The 19,444-nt window shown below is 44.7% G+C and overlaps 1 protein-coding gene across 10 annotated transcripts in view; it reads right to left on the bottom strand.

Moving 5' to 3' along the window:
• IMPDH1 (inosine monophosphate dehydrogenase 1) overlaps positions 1-19,444 on the bottom strand; it is a 50,703-nt gene that overhangs the window by 23,622 nt on the left and 7,637 nt on the right. For 7 of the 10 annotated variants that reach the window (XM_066633353.1, XM_066633360.1, XM_066633354.1 and 4 more), the window contains exons 2-7: positions 9,800-9,848; positions 6,130-6,231; positions 5,350-5,427; positions 3,331-3,537; positions 2,820-2,907; positions 1,205-1,404 (exon numbers count right to left, since the gene is read on the bottom strand). In XM_066633353.1, coding sequence (XP_066489450.1) covers positions 1,205-1,404; positions 2,820-2,907; positions 3,331-3,537; positions 5,350-5,427; positions 6,130-6,231; positions 9,800-9,848 — 724 coding nt within the window. The other 3 variants (XM_066633352.1, XM_066633356.1, XM_066633359.1) reach the window with 2 other exon arrangements.

The following is a 19,444-nucleotide window of genomic DNA, read 5'->3' as shown; positions in this document are numbered from 1 at the left end:
TGAGAAAGACTGGCCTATAACAACACACACATTCCAATGATCTAACAGCAACTGGAATGTAACAATCCTGTAGAATAAACAAAACGCATTGGCTCAGACAGCAAAACCGACCCTCCTATGAACTGCTTTCAGTTTTTTTCCTCTTTTTTTCTTTTCAAGGCAAACCGACCCTCCAGGCAGTGAACATAAGAAAATAAGAAGAGACCTGCTGGACCAGGCCAAAGGCCTATCTAGCCAAGCTTCCTATATCTCACAGAGGCCCACCAGATGCCTACTGACAGCATGTGGGACATTGAAAAATAAAATAGCCAGAAGGCAGACTAAGATTTTTAAAGGGCAAGGGCTTCAGTGCTCTGTGGCTCTCTCTGTGGCTATAAAAACACACAACCAGAACATTGTTACAACATAAAATAGAATAAAAATTATAATATAATATAGTTTTTCATATCATATAATAAAAATGGCAGAAACAAAATTCAGGTTGAGCATTCTTATCCACGGATTTTCCACCTGCAGATTTGGCTCAGTGCAGGTTCCCTGACCCACTCTGAGCCAGACATGTCTCAACCCAAAGCCTCCAAGGGCAAAGGTCACTTTTGGTTTTACAGGAAAACCAGAAGCGGCCTTATAAGAAGTGGCCTCACCCCAGCACTGTCTGTTCTAGTGGCTGTCTGCTGGTATTCATTTGCATCTTTTTAGACTGTGAGCCCTTTTGGGACAGGGAGCCATTCGTTATTTGATTTTTCTCTGTAAACCACTTTGTGAACTTTTAGTTGAAAAGCTGTGGAGGCCGTGTGTTGTCTTCAGAGGGTTAACGGTTCCTTGAACTGCGGATTTCATTATCTGCGGTTTTCAGCATTCGCGCAGGTTCTGGGAACAGAACCCCTGCAGGTAACAAGGCACCATCTGTACGTTTGAACTGTTTCATATGTGCAGTCTGCTGCACTCCACTTCTCTTGGCTGCATGCTGCTGTTCACAGGACTGGGATAATCTCTTCAAGCTTCCAGTACTGGTTGCCTGTGGAGAGGAGACAGCAACAGAGCCACCTGTGGATTCTAGGCTGGCCACAAGAGGGGACTGTGAGGGCCCCTCAGGATTCTAGCCTGGAATGCCAACCCTTTCTACCCTATAACAGAGCAAGCAGGACCATCCAGCATCTTCCAAAACTCTACAGTGGAGCAGGAAAGAGGTGGCAGTACCCACCAGCACAACTACATCCGTGCCTGCTTGCATGAGAAGGTCAAGCCGGTACTTGTCATCTTCACGGGTGCCGATCGCTGCACCACAGAGCAACTGCTTGTGAATGTCCTTGGAGGCTAGTGGGTAGTCACGGTTCTTCTTCAGGTCTGTGCGGGCGATAATGGCTACCAATTCATCCACGTCATTCACAATAGGAAGCTTCCCTGGAGGACCGGAGAGAGGTGGTGAGATGATGGGCTGCTTTGCATGCTATTAGCTACCACAGGCCAACTATTAGAGAGGAGAAGGGGTCTCTTCCACTAACAGAAAAATGGGTAACACCCCTGTATGTAGAGGTAGATACACTAGATGCTAAAGCCCCTTTGTTCAGCTCATACAAGGCACAGAGCCCTGACCCAATGGAGATGTATGAATCATCACAAATTGGGATGGAGGCAGTAAAAGTAAAGACAGACATGCAATGCCTGCTTGTTCTGACAATGACAAGCCATGATACAGTTCGTCAAGACCAGAACAGCCAGCCCTAACAAGAAGCAGCACTCCACATTCTAGGACAGGGGTGCCCAAAGTTTTTGGCAGGAGGGTCACATCATCTCTCAGACACTGTGTCGGGTGCCAGGGAAAAAAATATTAATTTACATTTAAACTTTGAATAAATTTACATACGTTTACATAAATGTATATATTAAAGATGAACTTCTATGAATGAATGAAGGTCTTGCAATAGCTCAGGGGTGCCCAAACCCTGGCCCAGGGGCCACTTGCGGCCCTCGGGGGCACCCAATCTGGCCAACTGGGAGTCCCCAGTCTCCAATGAGCCTCTGGCCCTCCAGAGACTTGTTGGAGCCCATGCTGGCCCAATGCAACTACTCTCAGTGTGAGGATGACTGTTCGACCTCTCACCTGAGCTGTGGGACGAGGGCTCCCTCCACTACTTGCTGTTTCACGTCTGTGATGCAGTAGTGGCAGTGAAGGAAAGGCAGGCCTTGCTTTGTGCAAGGCCTTTTATAGGCCTTTTATAGGCCTTTTATAGGGCTTGAGCTGCAAGACCTTCATTCATTCATATAAGTTCCATCTCTAATATATTCATTTATGTAAATTTATTCAAATTTTAAATGTAAATTAATTATTTTTTCCCGGCCCCCAACACAGTGTCAGAGAGATGATGTGGCCCTCCTGCCAAAATGTTTGGACACTCCTGCAATAGCTCAAGGCCTATAAAAGGCCTTGCACAAAGTAAGGCTGGTCTTTCCTTTGCTGCCGTTACTGCATCACAGATGTGAAACAGCAAGCAGTGGAGAAAGCCCTCATCCCACAGCTCATGCAAGAGGTCAAACAGTCACCCGCACACTGAGAGCAGTTGCGTTGGGCCAGTGTGGGCTCCAGCAAATCACTGGAGGGCCAGAGGCTCACTGGAGAGTAGGGGCTCCCTGAGGGTTGCATTGGGAGTCCTCGAGGGTTGCAAGTGGCCCCAGGGCTGGGGTTTGGGCACTGCTGTTCTAGGATATGGGGGTATTTTCCAGTCTTCCTTAGAGAAATTATTGAGGGGAGGGGGGAAAGAAAGCCTGGCCCTCAATACATCTATTGAGGACCAGATGGACCTTCTCGCTTCCAGTACCTTTTTCACTCTGCTGCAGAATCTGGTTTGCCTCTTTTAAGGTGACGCCAGCTGGAGCCACAACCAAATCATTGCGCTTTGTCATTACCTGTGGAAGAGAGGAGAGAAAGAGAAATGTAACAGATAGGTGTAAAGTGAACTCTCCCTCCCATGCAGATCTCTCTTCTCATTTTGCCTGTTCCTGATAAATTGCAGACACTCAGCAGGAAGTTATAACTAGGCACTTGGGGATCCCAGAGATCCTCCAAACTCAATGAATCTTTGCTGCATGACAGCTGTCATTCTAATGTGGAAGCAATATGGACAACAGCAGTGGGACCCACCACACCCCCTGAACAGATCAGCAAACAGTGCCCCCAAAATGTCATTATTGGCAAGGTCCACCCGAGGCTTGAGACTAGTTCTGTTTAGTGGCAGTCTAGACATTCTATTCCAGTTTACGAAAAGGGAATTTTGAAAAGAAAATGGTACCCTACAAACAAGTAAAATTCACATTCCTATCCTGCCATACCTCACTGAGGGGGACGCTGTAGTCCTTCTCAGAAAGGAAGTCAATGTCTCTGGAGGTCACAATGCCCATCAGCTTGCTGCCCATCTTCCCTGTTTCTGTGACTGGGACACCTGAGAAGCCATGCCGGATCTTGGCCTCAAATACATCGCCCACTGTGTGGGTTGGGCTAAACACCAAGGGGTCTGTGATGAAGCCCTGCTCAAATTTCTGTAGCAGGAGAAAGTTGGAAGAAAAGATCAAAGAGTTCTAATTTAAGACAAAGCATATCATTTCAGCTATATGACAGAAATCTTTCCCCTGCCTTGGGCCCACTCTCAACTTTATCAGAAAAAACTACCCTTATAGGTAGAATAAGAGCATAAGAAAAGCCCTGCTGGATCAGGCCAAGGGCCCATCTAGTCCACCTTCCTGTCTCTTACAGTGGCCCTGCAGTGTAAGACACACAAATCCACAAGATACCTGCATCTTGGTGTCACTCCCTTGCATCTGGCATTCTGAGAAAGTCTACTTCCAAAACGAGAAAGTTGCATCATGACCTGTAACTGGTAATGGACTTTCTTCCAGAAATCTGTACAATCTCTTTTAATGGAATTTAGGCCTTCAGATGCCACCACCATATCCTGTGGTAAAGCATTCCACAGACTAATTACACACTGGGTAAAGAAATATTCTCTTTTGATTGTTCTAATGCTCCCAACATTCAATTTTAGTGAATGTTCCCTAGTTCTGGTGTTATGTGAGAGGGAAAAGAACATCCCTCTATCCATCCCCTGAATAATTTTGTATGTCTCAATCATGTCCCCATTCAGGTGCATTCTCAAGAGCTCCAAATTTTCTAAGAGCTCCAAATATGCATGATGACAATTATAGGAGCCCCTGGCCAAGGTCTAGAATGCTGTACCAGGATTTTTATCATACTCTCTGCTGGCATCTATCTGGCATCTAACACTGGTTAGACCGTTGCCCCCCGATTGGTCCAGTCATCTGCCTCCCTTCCAAAAGACTTCAGAGGGTCAGAGAGGCTGTCTGCAGCCTCCCTGATCTTCTGAAGGTCTTTAAGGTCCTCAGAGGGCCAAAAAACATCACTTATGGTTTCTCAGGAAAACTGGAAGTGACATTTTTATGCTCTCAGAAGGCTTTCTAATGTGATAAAAATGTCATTTCCATAAGAACAGCCCCACTGGATCAGGCCATAGGCCCATCTAGTCCAGCTTCCTGTATCTCACAGCGGCCCACCAAATGCCCCAGGGAGCACACCAGATAACAAGAGACCTGCAAGGCCTCCTGGGAATTGTAGTTTAAGAACATAAGAACAGCCCCACTGGATCAGGCCAGAGGCCCATCTAGTCCAGCTTCCTGTATCTCACAGCGGCCCACCAAATGCCCCAGGGAGCACACCAGATAACAAGAGACCTCATCCTGGTGCCCTCCCTTGCATCTGGCATTCTGACATAGCCCATTTCTAAAATCAGGAGGTTGCACATACACATCACAGCTTGTAACCCGTAATGGATTTTTCCTCTAATTTCCCAGAGAAACAGGAAGTGATGATTTTCAGCCCACTGAGGGCCTAACAAGCAGTGGTGTAGCTAAGGTATCTACTACCCGGTGCCAATGAAGATTTTGTGGCCCCTCCCCACCACAAAATCAAATCAATTAATTAAATAAAAAGTGTGCCCCATACTGAGCAAGCAGCCTTTTTTTTTTTTAACAAGGCACTACTCTGTTCCCAACAAAACTGACACCCAAAGATCTCCCTGCCACTGTCCCCTAGCCCCTTCTCATTTCACAAGCACCTTCCCCCACAAACAATCCAAAAGATGCAGAAGAGACACCAGCAAAAAACCACTAGAAAAGACACTGTGCTGGGATGAAGAGGGACAGTTACTTCCCCCCTGCTAAATATAAGAATAGCAACACATGAAGTGCCTCTTTGCCCAGTTAGCAAGGATAAATATATTATGATACATGGAAATGAGTACAATACACCATCAGCTCAAGTTGCCACAAAAGACTCACCTTCACCTTATGGACCTGGTTGGCCTGAAATTCTGGGGTGCAGTTGTGGTGGATGATCCCAATGCCACCCATAAGCTGCTGGGCAGAGAGATGGTTAGGAGATTGAGAGGGAAGTTCCAAAGCCACAGAAGCAAAAAGAAGCAGAGGGGAACCAAGTCATTCTGCCCAGCTATATGCTGTAAGACCAGTAGTTCACACACACATATTTACTCACTCACACATGCACACTTGTGGTTTGAGTGCCACAGGCAGAGAACAGAAAGATGAAAGCAGCTTTTGCAAGAGAATTGAAGCCACATGCTATCCCCAACACAAAATTTATCTCATGAACATTAGGAAATATGATCCAGCAGAAAAGTCCTTCAGTCCCAAATATTACAACTGATCACCCTTGACCATAAGCGAGATCCTTTCAACGTCAGCCCAAAAGAGGGGAAAAACAGCATCTTTGGCATAGGTTCCTACCATCCAATCTCTTGTGCTAGTTCTGCCACTTGGCAGGAGAAGGCAGGGAATTCTTCTTGCCCCACTTGGACATGACTCAATGCTTGAGGCCCATTCTCCTCTGAGTTTTGAGGTAGGAAATTTCCATCTCTGGAAGACAAAGCCCCCTCCCCCAAACTCTTTGGGCACTAGGTGCACTGTTGGTTTTCAGCAGAGACCTTCTTGGGACTCTCATTCAGTGGGAATGGAGTGGGGGAAGAGACATGAATGAGAAAGTAAAAAATGGCCATGCCTATAGTTTCATCCCTCCTTCACTTTCTTGTTGCAACCACTTACCGCCATTGCAATGGCCATGTCTGATTCTGTAATTGTGTTCATAGGGGAAGAAATTAGAGGTGTCTTCAGTGTGATTTTGCGGGTCAGTGCCGAAGTCAAGTCCTGCAGAGAAGAAGAGAGAGCATAGCTCTCAGCTCTGAATGTCACTGTCCCACAGTGCCAAACAAAAAATATCACCATAATAATAAGATCACTTGGAACCCTCACCTCAGAAATGTATTCATTACTGAGCTGCAAAAAATGGGATATGGGCATACGTAGGGGAAGAAGAATGGGTAGCTGGTAGACCCATGCAAACTGCAAGTACACTGCATAGAACAGAGTATGGCAGAATCTCAACTTTCCCTTCAGACAGGACATGATTAGCAATTAGTGAACTGCACATCTCAAAGAATCACTGCAAAAAATGTAAAAGGAAAGCATACTGGCATTTAGCTTTTCCTTGGAGCTAGGAAGACTGACCTGGAGCACAATGATGCAACCAAGACCCAATAGAGAACATATGGTAGAACCATAAAATCTCTCCAACTTGCCTGAGTTTCAAAAGAGAGACTCCTTGCTCAAAGAGAAGCTACCAGCTAGAACTGTGAAGGAAGCCTCATTAAAAGCACCTGTCCAATCCAGCTGCAGTGGTTCTGATCCTCTCCCCTCTCTCAATCACCTTTTGTCAGGGTTGGAGCATAATCCAGATAGAATCTGCAGGCCACTGGGTTCTCTACCCGTCATAAAAACATAACATAAGAACATAAGTCCTTGAAGTTCTTGAAGTCGCATTCCGTCCTTGAAGTCGCATTATGAACTGATAAGGAGAAACTGTCTCCTCGACACCTATAGTTATTGCTGTCCCTTTCCTGGCCTCAGCTTCACTAGCTTACCTGGCAAATTAACCAAGAAGCCACTCCGGCCTAATCAGCTCTTCCTTAGTTATTCCGATAGGACCAAATTTTCCACACAGTTTTCTATTTATTAAAATTTATTTGATTCCTTCTAAATCTTTGAAATTCTAGACTTTTTATAGCAAGTCAAATCCTGATGAGTATAACATCCAATTTAAAATAATAGTTTTCACCCCAAGCTGTGACCTAGACCAGTGGTTCCCAAACTATGGGTTGCAATTCACCAGTGGAGTCATGACACAAGTTTTGGTGGATTGTGAAACTGATAGTTGAAAGGAAAATATATTGAGACCTATGGAAATTTAAACAAGAAGCACGTGTGCATTTAATTATAAGTAGGTGAATATGCCTGGCCCATTTTTAAGGGCAGGTCGAGAGAAACGCAATGCCACCAGAATGGTCCTGATTCAATGAACGCAAGCCCCCAAAAACTCTCAAGAAGGAAGTCTGCCCCTCCAAGCTAACAAGGAAAATATATTGAATCCTATGGAAAGCAAAACTGAGCCACATATGCATATTTACTCACAAGAAGGCAACTGCACCTCAGCTCAGGCAAAGGCAAACACCACTAGAATAGTCCTGATCTGATGAATATGGAGCTCAACAAATGCTCCAGAAAGTGCCTCCCTCCACCATAGTAAAAATAATAGAAACAGGGGCTTGAGCAGCTGTTAAAGTGAAACAATTTGTTGTTTATTTTGTCTCATAAAGCTAGGTGGGTCCCGACAGAGTGTTGTTTTAAAAGTTGGTCCTGGTACTAAAACGTTTGGGAACCACTGACCTAGACACATGTTTAGCAGAAAAGGGAAGGGACTGAGACAAGCTGGAAGCCCATGTTTAAAGGAGCTGGAGACAGGGTTGAGCAATGAGGTTGCAAAGTTTGCAGACGACACCAAACTTTTCCGAGTGGTGAAGACCAGAAGTGATTGTGAGGAGCTCCAGAAGGATCTCTCCAGACTGGCAGAATGGGCAACAAAATGGCAGATGCGCTTCAATGTCAGTAAGTGTAAGGTCATGCACATTGGGGCAAAAAATCAAAACTTTAGATATAGGCTGATGGGTTCTGAGCTGTCTGTGACAGATCAGGAGAGAGATCTTGGGGTGGTGGTGGACAGGTTGATGAAAATGTTGACCAAATGTGCGGCGGCAGTGAAGAAGGTCAATTCTATGCTTGGGATCATTAGGAAAGGTATTCAGAACAAAACGGCTAAAATTATAATGCCGTTGTACAAATCTATGGTAAGGCCACACCTGGAGTATTGTGTCCAGTTCTAGTCGCCGCATTTCAAAAAAGACATAGTGGAAATGGAAAAGGTGCAAAAGAGAGCAACTAAGATGATTACGGGGCGGGGGCACCTTCCTTATGAGGAAAGGCTACGGCGTTTAGGCGTCTTCAGCCTAGAAAAGAGACGCCTGAGGGGGGACATGATTGAGACATACAAAATTATGCAGGGGATGGACAGAGTGGATAGGGAGATGCTCTTTACACTCTCACATAACACCAGAACCAGGGGACATCCACAAAAATTAAGTGTTGGGAGAGTTAGAATAAAACAAATAGACAAAACAAATAGACAAAAGAAAATACAGTGGTGCCTCGCAAGACGAATGCCTCGCACACTGAAAAACTCGCAAGACGAAACCGTTTTTGCGATTTTTTCTGGTGACTCGCAAGACGAATTTTTCTATGCTGTGCTTCACAAGACAAATTTTTTCTATGGCCGTGCTTTGCAAGACAAATTTTTAAAATTATAAAGTTGAAGTTTTGTGCTTGAAATTTTTGAAATCCTCTGTACAGTATGTATGCCTTTAAAGAGCACTTAATATACACTTTGTAAACCAAATTTGACTTTGTTCTGACTTTTTTTGCCCATAGGAACGCATTAATAAAATTTCAATGCATTCCTATGGGAAACCGCGCTTCGCAAGACGAAATTTTGGCAATACGAAACGACTTGCGGAACGAATTAATTTCGTCTTGCAAGGCACCACTGTAGTTCTTTACTCAGCATGTGGTTGGTCTGTGGAACTCCTTGCCACAGGATGTGGTGATGGCGTCTGGCCTGGACGCCTTTAAAAGGGGATTGGACAAGTTTCTGGAGGAAAAATTCATTACGGGGTACAAGCCATGATGTTTATGCGCAACCTCCTGATTTTAGAAATGGGCTATGTCAGAATGCCAGATGCAAGGGAGGGCACCAGGATGAGGTCTCGTTATCTGGTGTGCTGCCTGGGGCATTTGGTGGGCCACTGTGAGATACAGGAAGTGGGACTAGATGGGCCTATGGCCTGATCCAGTGGGGCTGTTCTTATGTTCTTATGAGCTGGACTGTGAATTTGGTACAGAGAATCTAGGAACAAGACCCAGCTCTGGTAGAGATACTTTGGGCATCCTTCAGAAAGTCACTAATTCTCAGCCTCATTTTTCTACCTAAAACTGCCAAATTAAGTCCACCAACCTCTGGGAAAGCCATGTTGTGAAGCCAAATGAAACATGAAGCAATTTGCTAATTAATCAAAGTGGTTAAACAGTAGCAGAAGGGAAGGAGGTTTGGGACACACATACCCCACATTTAGTCAGGGGCCAACTCCCATCCAGTGTCAGCTTATCACCTGAGTTTATCTGTCTCCTAAGTTGATCTCATGCAGAAGAATTAGGAACTGAATTTCCCTTAGACTGGCAAAGCAGCATGAGGCAGCTTCACGCCTGCACCAGTCCCTCTGACACCACAACACAGGCAAATGCCATGGACCAGCAGCAGACTCGAACTCACCACCTCATCCGCTGTGAAGTCAATGAAGCCCGGAAGAATCAGGAAGTCACTGAGGAAACAGAAACAAGGGCCCATTAGCTTGCCTCTCTCTGCAACTACTGCTGAAGTGATACCCTCTATGTATGGCAGGATCCTGACTCATGGAAATAGGCAAGGGACCTCCCCCCACCCCCAGTTCCTAAACTGGGTCCAACTACACCTCTTCAAGGTCACCTCAATGACGCACACAACAGGTATCACTCTGTATCCACAGGGGATATGTTTCCCCTATGGATAAAAAGGAACCCTACAAAAATGGTTCAAAAATTCCCGCCCCCATTGTGCAAATGAATTATCTGCTTGGGATTGCAGCCTTTCTGTTACTGTTCCTAGGGCCTCTCTGGCTCTTGGCTGACTGTAAAGTGGAAGTAGAAAGCACTCACAGGAAGCGAGGCAGAGTGCTGAAAAGAATATGATGCTTATCATAGACTTCAAAGAGCTTACTGTCACTTTTTTCAGCTCTCTGCCTCACTTCCTGTCTCTATTTTGCCGTCAGAAAAGAGACAGAGAGACCCAGGAATAGCCGCAAAAAGGTTGCAATCACAAGCAGATAAGTCGTATATGTGATGGTGAGGGTGGTTTGAACTGAAGATGACTGAAACCATGAATACCATATCCATGGCGGGACACCTGTATTTCTTCATGTGGGTTGGGGGGACCTCTTCCACATTACCTGACAGGCAGGTTCTCCAGGTTCACCTATTGTGGACACAAGGAGTGTCAGGAGTTTGTGCCCCAGCAGCCATCTGAATGTTTATCTGCAAGACTACAAGTAGGGCCAAGAAAGCTCCTTGCTTGTCATGAAGGGAAGTACAAAGTAGACCCTGCCTGGGAAAGGACAATGTTCCTTGTAGGCTCCTTGAAGAGCACAACTAACAGGTACAATACTCTTTATGGAGAACAGCTCAAAGAAAGTCTGCTCTTTGTCCTGGAAGAGTCCCGGACAGACACAAGAGAGTCAGAGCACATAAAGCAGGGAGGAGAGAGAAACACTACCAGAGAATAGGAAGAAGACTTTGTTGTACTAGGAGAAAAGGGTCCGGTTTCCTGACACAATCTTACTACAAGATGAGTACACCTTATCCAAAATGCCTGAGACCAGCAGTGCTTTGGATTTCAAATCTTTGAATATTTAGTATTGTGATTGCATGAGGTGTCACTGTGCCTGCAAAAGGACAGAAGGGGAAGGGCTCAGTCAGGTAGGGAGGGAGCGCAAGGGGAGCAACAAGGTGAGGATGTGGGGCAGGAAGCATGAGTGAGTTTTAGATTCGTCAAAGGTCAAGGGGGAGGCGAGAATTCTCTGTGCTGTTTGGAGGCCGCTAGGAGGACTGCATGTATTCCTTAGATACTGGGAAAGAGTAAGAGGGAGGCTTGGCTAGGAGGGAGAAAGGGGCAGAAGGAGGCTGCAGAGTTGTGACCCTGAAAAGAAAGAGTGCAGTAAACAAAAGAGGGAGTGGGTCAGTCGCTTGGCCTGCCTCTTAGTTGGTTAGTTTATAGAGGGTGTAATCTGATAGGTTTCCTTCAGCGCACTGCTTGGCCTGATGATTGCTTGCCCACCATACTTCACTCGGTTGTTAACCCTCCTTAGCAGAGCAGGAGTTAACCCACCTCATCCTGTCAGAGCATGCAAAGTCATGTGTTGGCAAAGGAGACGAAAAGGGAATGGGGAGCCAGGGTAAGGGGCATGTGCTCGTCTGCCTGCCTACCCTTGGCTGTGATGTGCAGGTGCAGAACTCTTTCTTGCTTCTGAGGTATCTTTCCTTTTGCAATGACATGGGAAAACTGGCACCTGTACAAGTGTGAGTGCTCCTACTGGTATGAAGAAACTAGAGTGGAACTTATTCCTGCTCATGTAGGGTGGTCATTCTAACACCATACTCTTCTGTGTGAGTAATGCACACAGGTCTCAGTTCAAAATTCAGATTTTGGAGCATTTTGGATTTTGGAATTCTAGATAAGGAGTACTCAATCTGATCACAGCACAAAGCCAATGAAGTTAGAGAGAATAAAAAACGACTGGGTGTGTGTCCATCAGAATTACCTACTGAACAAAGTATTCTGCAGGAAGCATCTTGAGCCCTTACGTGGCTGTGGGTTTTCTACAAGCAGGACCAAATGGAGAATCCCCCAGCACAGAATTCAGTACTTATCAATACCAGCCCAGACATGGAAAACATAAGGGGCTCTTTCTGAAACAGCTATGTGAAGAGGCCTTGGGCAGCCCTCTTTTGAGGGAGAGAATAGCAGAACAAAGCAAGGATTCCACTCTCAGGGAACAAGAGAGATTCCTTGGTCCAACAGAAATCACACAGATATACATGCCACAAACCCTTCCTCTAACACTCTGGCCTAGTGTTCAAGGCAAACAAGCAGCAACTCTTAGTTTCACCCATAACAGAAATAAGGAAGCCAAACCATCACCATTAGAATGGCACCTCACCTTTCTTAACCATGAGAGAGAGAGGGAGGGAGGGAGAGAGAGAGAGATGCCATCAAAAAATAGGTTGTTCTTTGCACCATTAAGCTTCCAGATGCTTTCCAAATGCAACCCACATGAAGTATATTATGGCCATCTATATGTGACATCACCAAGGCATAGTCAGATGTAACCTGCCCAGGAACAGGCATAGCTGGCGCATCAACCAAAGATGGGCTAAGATGTTCCACAGAAGAGATTTGAGCATTCACGCTCAAAGCCAAGTTCATGATCATCCAAAATTGCAAGCCTGAGCTTTCTAGGGGAGTGCCAGAACCACATGAAATCCCATTTTCTTGCTGGTGGTTTTGCTGACCAGGAGCATATCTGTCTTGCCAAAGTCTCCATTTATTTGGTCTCACACATTTCTTTACTGCCCCCAAGTACTAGTTCACATCTTTTTCAAAACTTTGACAGTACAGGTGGAGCCTTTTTATCCACTGATTTTACATTCACTGATCTGGCTCAATGCTTTGAGACAGACTTGGCTTCACCTGACCCCTCTGAAGAGGATTAGAGCAGTGCTTGGGACCCCTCCAGAGGCTTTCTGAAGCCCACGGAAGCTACTTTTCTGTCCAAGGCCTCTGTGGGCTTTAGAATCATTTAAAAGTCTGGAAAAAAAATGCAACTTCCAGTTTTCAAGGGCTTAAGGGGCTGAAAACTGCAGATTTACTTATTGTGGCTCCTGGGATCTTCAGGGGGTCTAAGAAAGGATCTCCTGCAGATACTAAGGCCCCACCTGTATATCACAAAAAGTAGAGCTTGATGCCATCTGCATATTATATAGAAACCAATTTTAAAACCTCACATACAAATTCATGGGAGACAGAAATGAACACTGCAGAATGCAAGCCTAGGTGCTAAGCAGGAATTCCCCAGACCAGAAGAAAAAAAAATCCATTGCAAGTCTTAGCAGCATTCCAGAAGGATACCATGGTTGGTGGTACTGAATGTGGCTAGAGGGTCAGCAGAACCAACAAGGACTTCCTTCTCCTGTCAATTGCTGGAATAATAGCTTATCTAACAGAGCAGCTAAAGTAGTCTCAGACCCCAAAAAATTTGATGTAGTGGAAACGGAAAAAAATACAGAAGAGAATGACCAAAATGGTCACTGGGCTGGAATAGCCCCTTTACAAGGAAAGATTACAGTGTTTGGGGCTCTTCAGTCTAAAAAACAGGCACCTGAAGGGGGATATGATTGAAACATACAAAATTATGCATGAGAACGATAAGCGTGGATAGAGATGCTCTTTTCCCTCTCACACAACACCAGAACCAGGGGACATCCACTAAAATTGAGTGTTGGGAGAGTTAGGACAGACCAAAGAAAATATTTCTTTACTCAGTGTCTGGTTGGTCCTGTGGAACTCCTTGCCACAGGATGTGGTGATGGCATTTGGCATATATGCCTTTAAAAGGGAATTGGACAAGTTTCTGGAGGAAAAGTCCATCACAGGTTACAAGTCATGATAAGTATGTGCAAGCTCCTGATTTTAGAAGTAGGCTACCTCAGAATGCCAGACGTAGGGGAGAGCACCAGGATGCAGGTTGTTTCTTGTCTTGTATGTTCCTTGAAGCACTTGATGGACCACTGTGAGATACAGGAATTTGGGCCTTTGGGCCTGATCCAGTGGGGTTCTTCTTATGTTCTCATGTGATGCATTTGTCTGAATAAGTGTACTGCTCCAGTTAGACCCAAAGAACCAGTTTCATCCATATCTGCCCAGCCATTTCTAGCTACAGAATCTATGCCATCTTCACAGGCTCAAGATTCTTTTCATAGACAGAACCTCCAAAAACTTGGAATTGTCCAAACTGGCCCTCCAAACTTAATAAGAATGTTGCATTGTTGTTTAAAATAATATTCAGGAGACTCTTGTTATCCATGAAAATCTGCCCCTCCAAGCTGACAAAGTAAAAAGTATGGAGTAACAAAAATATGTGTGTAACTGAGCCACATGTGCATGTTAACTTATGAAGAGGCAAATGTGCCTTGACTCTTATGGAAGACCAGTCAAAGGGGAATGCAAGGTTCCAGAATGTTCCTGTTCCAATGAACATGGAGCTTGACAAACACTCCAGAAGACAGTAATAAGGATAAAAACAGAGGCTTGAGTGTCTGGTAAAGTGAAACTCCTTTTTAAAACAAGTCTCATAAACCTGAGTGAGTCCTGATAGAATATCTTTTTTAAAAATGGGTCTTGGTGCTAAAAAGTTTATGAACCACTTCATTTAGGATATGAGAAAAGAGAGGGTCTGCAGCTCAGCAGTATCTCCACTTGGATGTATAGATGGCTGCCTTGCACTTGGACAGAATCAGGTTCAATTCCCATGTCTTCCAATTAAAATAATATGTAACATAAGGAAATGTCCTGGAGAGACTACACTGAATTAAGTAGACCATCTCAAAAGCTGTGGGGAGGGAGGAACCATTTCCGGCACCAAGGGCTACCTCTTCTACTATCTGGGTTTGTGTATGTTATAAATCAGCAATTTTCAACCTTTTTCATCTCATGGTACATTGACAAGGCACTACAATTGTCAAAGCACACCATCAGTTTTTTGTCAATTGACAAGGCATACCACATTGACAGCAGGGGTTTGCATCCCCCAGTGGCCCTACTAACAAATGAACACCCCCCCAAACTCCCACAGCACACCTGCAGACCATCCGCAGCACACCAGTGTGTCACAGCACACTGGTTGAAAATGGCTGTTATAAACTTTTTCAAATTACATTTCAGTGGAGAAACAGCATTTTTTTCACCAATAGCCTCATTCAACAAAATCTTTTTAAGGTTGACAGCTGATCAGGGAATAGGCATATGGTATTCTTGCCATACAGTATTTTTGAATCCCCTTGTCCGACTGCTGTTGGGTTCTTTTCATTTCCTAGGCAGTAGTTCTCACACATTTAGCACCGGGACCCACTTTTTAGAATGAGAATCTGTCAGGACCCACCGGAAATGATGTCATCACCGTGAGATCATCAAGCAGGAAAATTTTTAACAGTCCTAGGCTGCAATCCTACCCATACTTACCCAGGAATAAGTCCCAATTGCTATCATTGTTAAAAGAATATACATAGTAGCTTGTTAAAAGTACAAGTCTGTAACATTACTCCCAAAGCAGTCATGTACCATGCTAGCATCAAGTATAATAAATTAAAAATAAAATATTGAAATGAATGGGACCCACCTGAAATTGGTTTGCGACCCACCTGACCCACAGTTTGAGACCCACCTGAATGGGACCCACCTGATGGGAACCACCTGAAATTGGTTTGCAGGAGTCCTGACCCACAGTTTGTGAAACACTGTTCCTAGGGATTGAAGCACCACCACTGAACTCTCCATTTGACAGGCACTGCCCAAAGTACTGATGACTATTTCTGCATCGTTTGGCCTAATCTCCTAATCCCTTTTATTGGAGGCTTTTGTCCTTGGCATGTTCTCTAAGCAACTGTGCTGCTGCTTGTCTGCTCTGCCAGAGAACAATAGCAAAGAGGAAGATCTACAAACTAATCCAGAGAAGTCAGTGAGGGCTGACAACTTCCTTCCTGAACATTTGCCACAGTGCTGCAGGTTAAAAAAGTATTAGAATGGTCTTTTAAAAGAATGCATGCTGCTTTAGGTGTAAGACGAACATGCCTTGCTGAGGGAGAATCAGTCTGGCTTCTGTAAGGGTAAGTCTTGGCTCACAAACCTTTTAGAATTCTTTGAAAAGGTCAACAGGCATGTGGATGCAGGATAAACCGGGGACATTATATAAGTGAACTTTCAGAAGGTGTTTGACATGGTCCCTCACCAAAGGCTACTGAGAAAACTCCACAGTCAGGAAATTAGAGGGCAGGTCCTCTCATGGATTGGGAACTGGTTGAAGATCAGGAAGCAGAGAGTGGGTGTCAATGGGCAATTTTCACAATGGAGAGAGGTGAAAAGCAGTGTGCCCCAAGGATCTGTCCTGGGACCAGTGCTTTTCAACCTCTTCATAAATGACCTGGAGACAGGGCTGAGCAGTGAGGTGGCCAAGTTTGCAGATGACACCAAACTTTTCCAAGTGGTGAAGACCAGAAGTGAAGAGCTCCAGAAGGATCTCTCCAACTGGCAGAATGGGCAGCAAAATGGCAGATGCGCCTCAATGTCAGTAAGTGTAAAGTCATGCACATTGGGGCAAAAAATCAAAACTTCACATATAGGCTGATGCAATGATTCTCACACTTTTAGTACCAGGACCCACTTTTTAGAATGGCAGTCTGTCAGGACCCACCAGAAGTGATGTCGTGGCCGGAAGTGACATCATCAAGCAGGAAAATTTTTAACAATCCTAGGCTGCAATCCTACCCACACTTACACAGGAGTAAGCCCCACTGACTATCATTGTTAAAAGCATATACACAATAATCTATTCAAAGTACAGTCTGTAACATTTCCCGAAATGCAGTCGCATACCATAGTAGCATCAATTCTCATATATTAAAAATAAAATATTGGAAATGAATGGGGACCCACCTAAAATTGGTTTGTGACCCAGCTAGTGGGTTCCGACCCACAGATTGAGAAACACTGGACTAAGGGTCATGAGCTGTCTGCGACAGCTCAGGAGAGAGATCTTGGGGTGGTGGTGGACAGCTCAATGAGAACGTCAACTCAATCTGCGGCGGCAGTGAATAAGGCTAATTCTATGCTTGGGATCATTAGAAAAGGTATTGAGATAAAGCTAATATTATAATGCCATTGTACAAATCGAGGATAAGGCCACACCTGGAGTATTGTGTCCAGTTCTGGTTGCTACATCTCAAAAAGGACATAGTGGAAATGGAAAAGGTGCAAAAGAGAGCGACTAAGATGATTACGGGGCTGGAGCACCTTCCTTAGGGAAAGGCTATGGCGTTTGGGCCTCTTCAGCCTAGAAAAGAGACGCCTGAGGGGGGACATGATTGAGAAATACAAAATTATGCAGGGGATGGACAGAGTGGATAGGGAGATGCTCTTTACACTCTCACATAACACCAGAACCAGGGGACATCCACTAAAATTGAGTGTTGGGAGAGTTAGGACAGACAAAAGAAAATATTTCTTTACTCAGCGTGTGGCTGGTCTTACCCAGATTTTACCCCTGCTAATTGGGTAACAGGCACTTTTTCAAGTGGGTGCTCCTCTTTTTAGCAGGGGGAGAGTAACTGGCCCACCTCACCCCAGCAGTGTCTTTTCTAGTGGCTGTCTGCTGGTGTTCTTTTTGCATCTTTTTAGACTGCGAGCCGTTTTGGGATAGGGAGCCATTAGTTATTTGATTTTTTCTCTGTAAACCGCTTTGTGAACTTTTAGTTGAAAAGCGGTATATAAATACTGTTAATAAATAGGCTATGTCAGATGCAAGCAAGAGCACCAGGATGCGGGTCTCTTGCTCTTTTCCCTCTCGCACAACACCAGAATCAGTAGACATCTACTAAAATTGAGTGTTGGGAGAGTTAGGAAAGACAAAAGAAAATATTTCTTTACCCAGTTTGTGGTTGGTCTGAGGAACTCCTTGCCACAGGATGTGGTGATAGCATCTGACCTAGATGCCTTTAAAAGGGCCTTGGACAAATTACAAGCCCTGGTGTGTGTGTGAAGGAGGTGTGGGGAGTTGTAGGGGTTAAAAGAATTATAGAGGATGATTTGTTGGGGGGAGTACAAAACAGAGAAGGACAGCATGGGAAAGGAAGTAAGGACCTTTGAAGTTAGAACTGCAGGATTAGGCAAAGTGAGGGGGGAAAGGTGTGAAGTATTTGGATGGGAGAGGAAGAGTTAACTTTGAAGTGGAAAGTAAAAGAATCGCAGAGGGCCAGATGGTCTTGAGGAATAGGAAGGATAACACCAGGGCGTGAAGATAACAGGTGCATAAGATGAGACTGTGCCAGGGAAGAGAAGTACGTGCAGGGGTTCAAATTGGATGGGGGAGGGAAGCAGACCCAAGATATGATTGGTTAATTAGATAAGTAGGGTGAGTATGACTCAGCAACATTATAAAATATTGATTGGTGGATGGGAAGATAAAGTTGCAACAAGCCTGATCTCTGGGTCCCCTCTGGGGTTGGCGAAGGCCAAAGGAAAGCTCTGCTTCTTGGAATACTCTGTTGGAAGAAAGATGTAAGTGTAATATGTATGTGCAGAATAGGAATAGTGAGGTTTATTGTTTTCTCTGTGGCTGTATATGTACTGACATTCCAGTTGCCCTTGAGGTGCCCACTGTATTGGGTGGCAGCTGTGTAAGTTAATGACCTAGACTACAGTAAAGAACCTTTTAAGTGGATTCTAGCGAATGAATATTCAAAGGGGGGGATTTGGATGGCTCAGAAGAACCCAGGGGCTTTTGTGGGCAACCTACAAATGGAGCTGGGGTGGCTCAAGCTCCTCTCAGTGGGTATGTGCAACCACCTGATTTTAGGTGTAGACTACTTCAGAATGCCAGATGTCCTGTTGTCTCATGTGCTCCCTGAGGCATCTGATGGGCCACTGATGGGCATCTGATGATGTGAGACACAGGAGTTGATCTAGATGGGCTTTTGGTCTGATCCAGCCTGGTTTTCTTATCTTCTTATGTAAGGTGAAAAAAGTCACTTCTGGTTTCCCAAGGAAACTGGAAGTGATTTTTCAGCCTTTTAGGCCATTCTATGCCTTGTAGAGACCCTGTACGAATGCATGCGGCTTCTATGGGGCTCAGAAAAGCCTCCAGAGGTAAGGGGAACACAGCTCCCCTCAGTTTTGAAGGCTTTAAACAGATGACATTGTTTAACATCAGTGTCACTTGATGACAGGAGTGCAGGAATGCATCTCTGTTGTTAAGTGGCATACACCTATACTTGGCTCCTTGTCCATATTAATTTTTAAAAGTAAAATAAATATATTTGTCACAAACAAAACACCTCTTTCATTCTCTTTCGTGTGCAACTCTGCTAAGAATTCCAGCACTATCATTCTTTAAATCAGGAATGTCAAACTTGTTTTATACAGCAGATCAAATAGCATTTCAGGCACTTGCTGAGCAACAGTAGTGATATCATTAAGCAGGAAGTGGTGTCATTATGCAGATAACGACCAGAAATAAGCACTTTTTTTCTTAGGAACTCATTATCTCCAAATGATAGA

This window comes from Tiliqua scincoides, chromosome 7 (assembly GCF_035046505.1).
Source record: "Tiliqua scincoides isolate rTilSci1 chromosome 7, rTilSci1.hap2, whole genome shotgun sequence".
Lineage (NCBI taxonomy): Eukaryota > Metazoa > Chordata > Lepidosauria > Squamata > Scincidae > Tiliqua > Tiliqua scincoides.
This window is presented reverse-complemented; position numbering and strand designations above follow the sequence as displayed.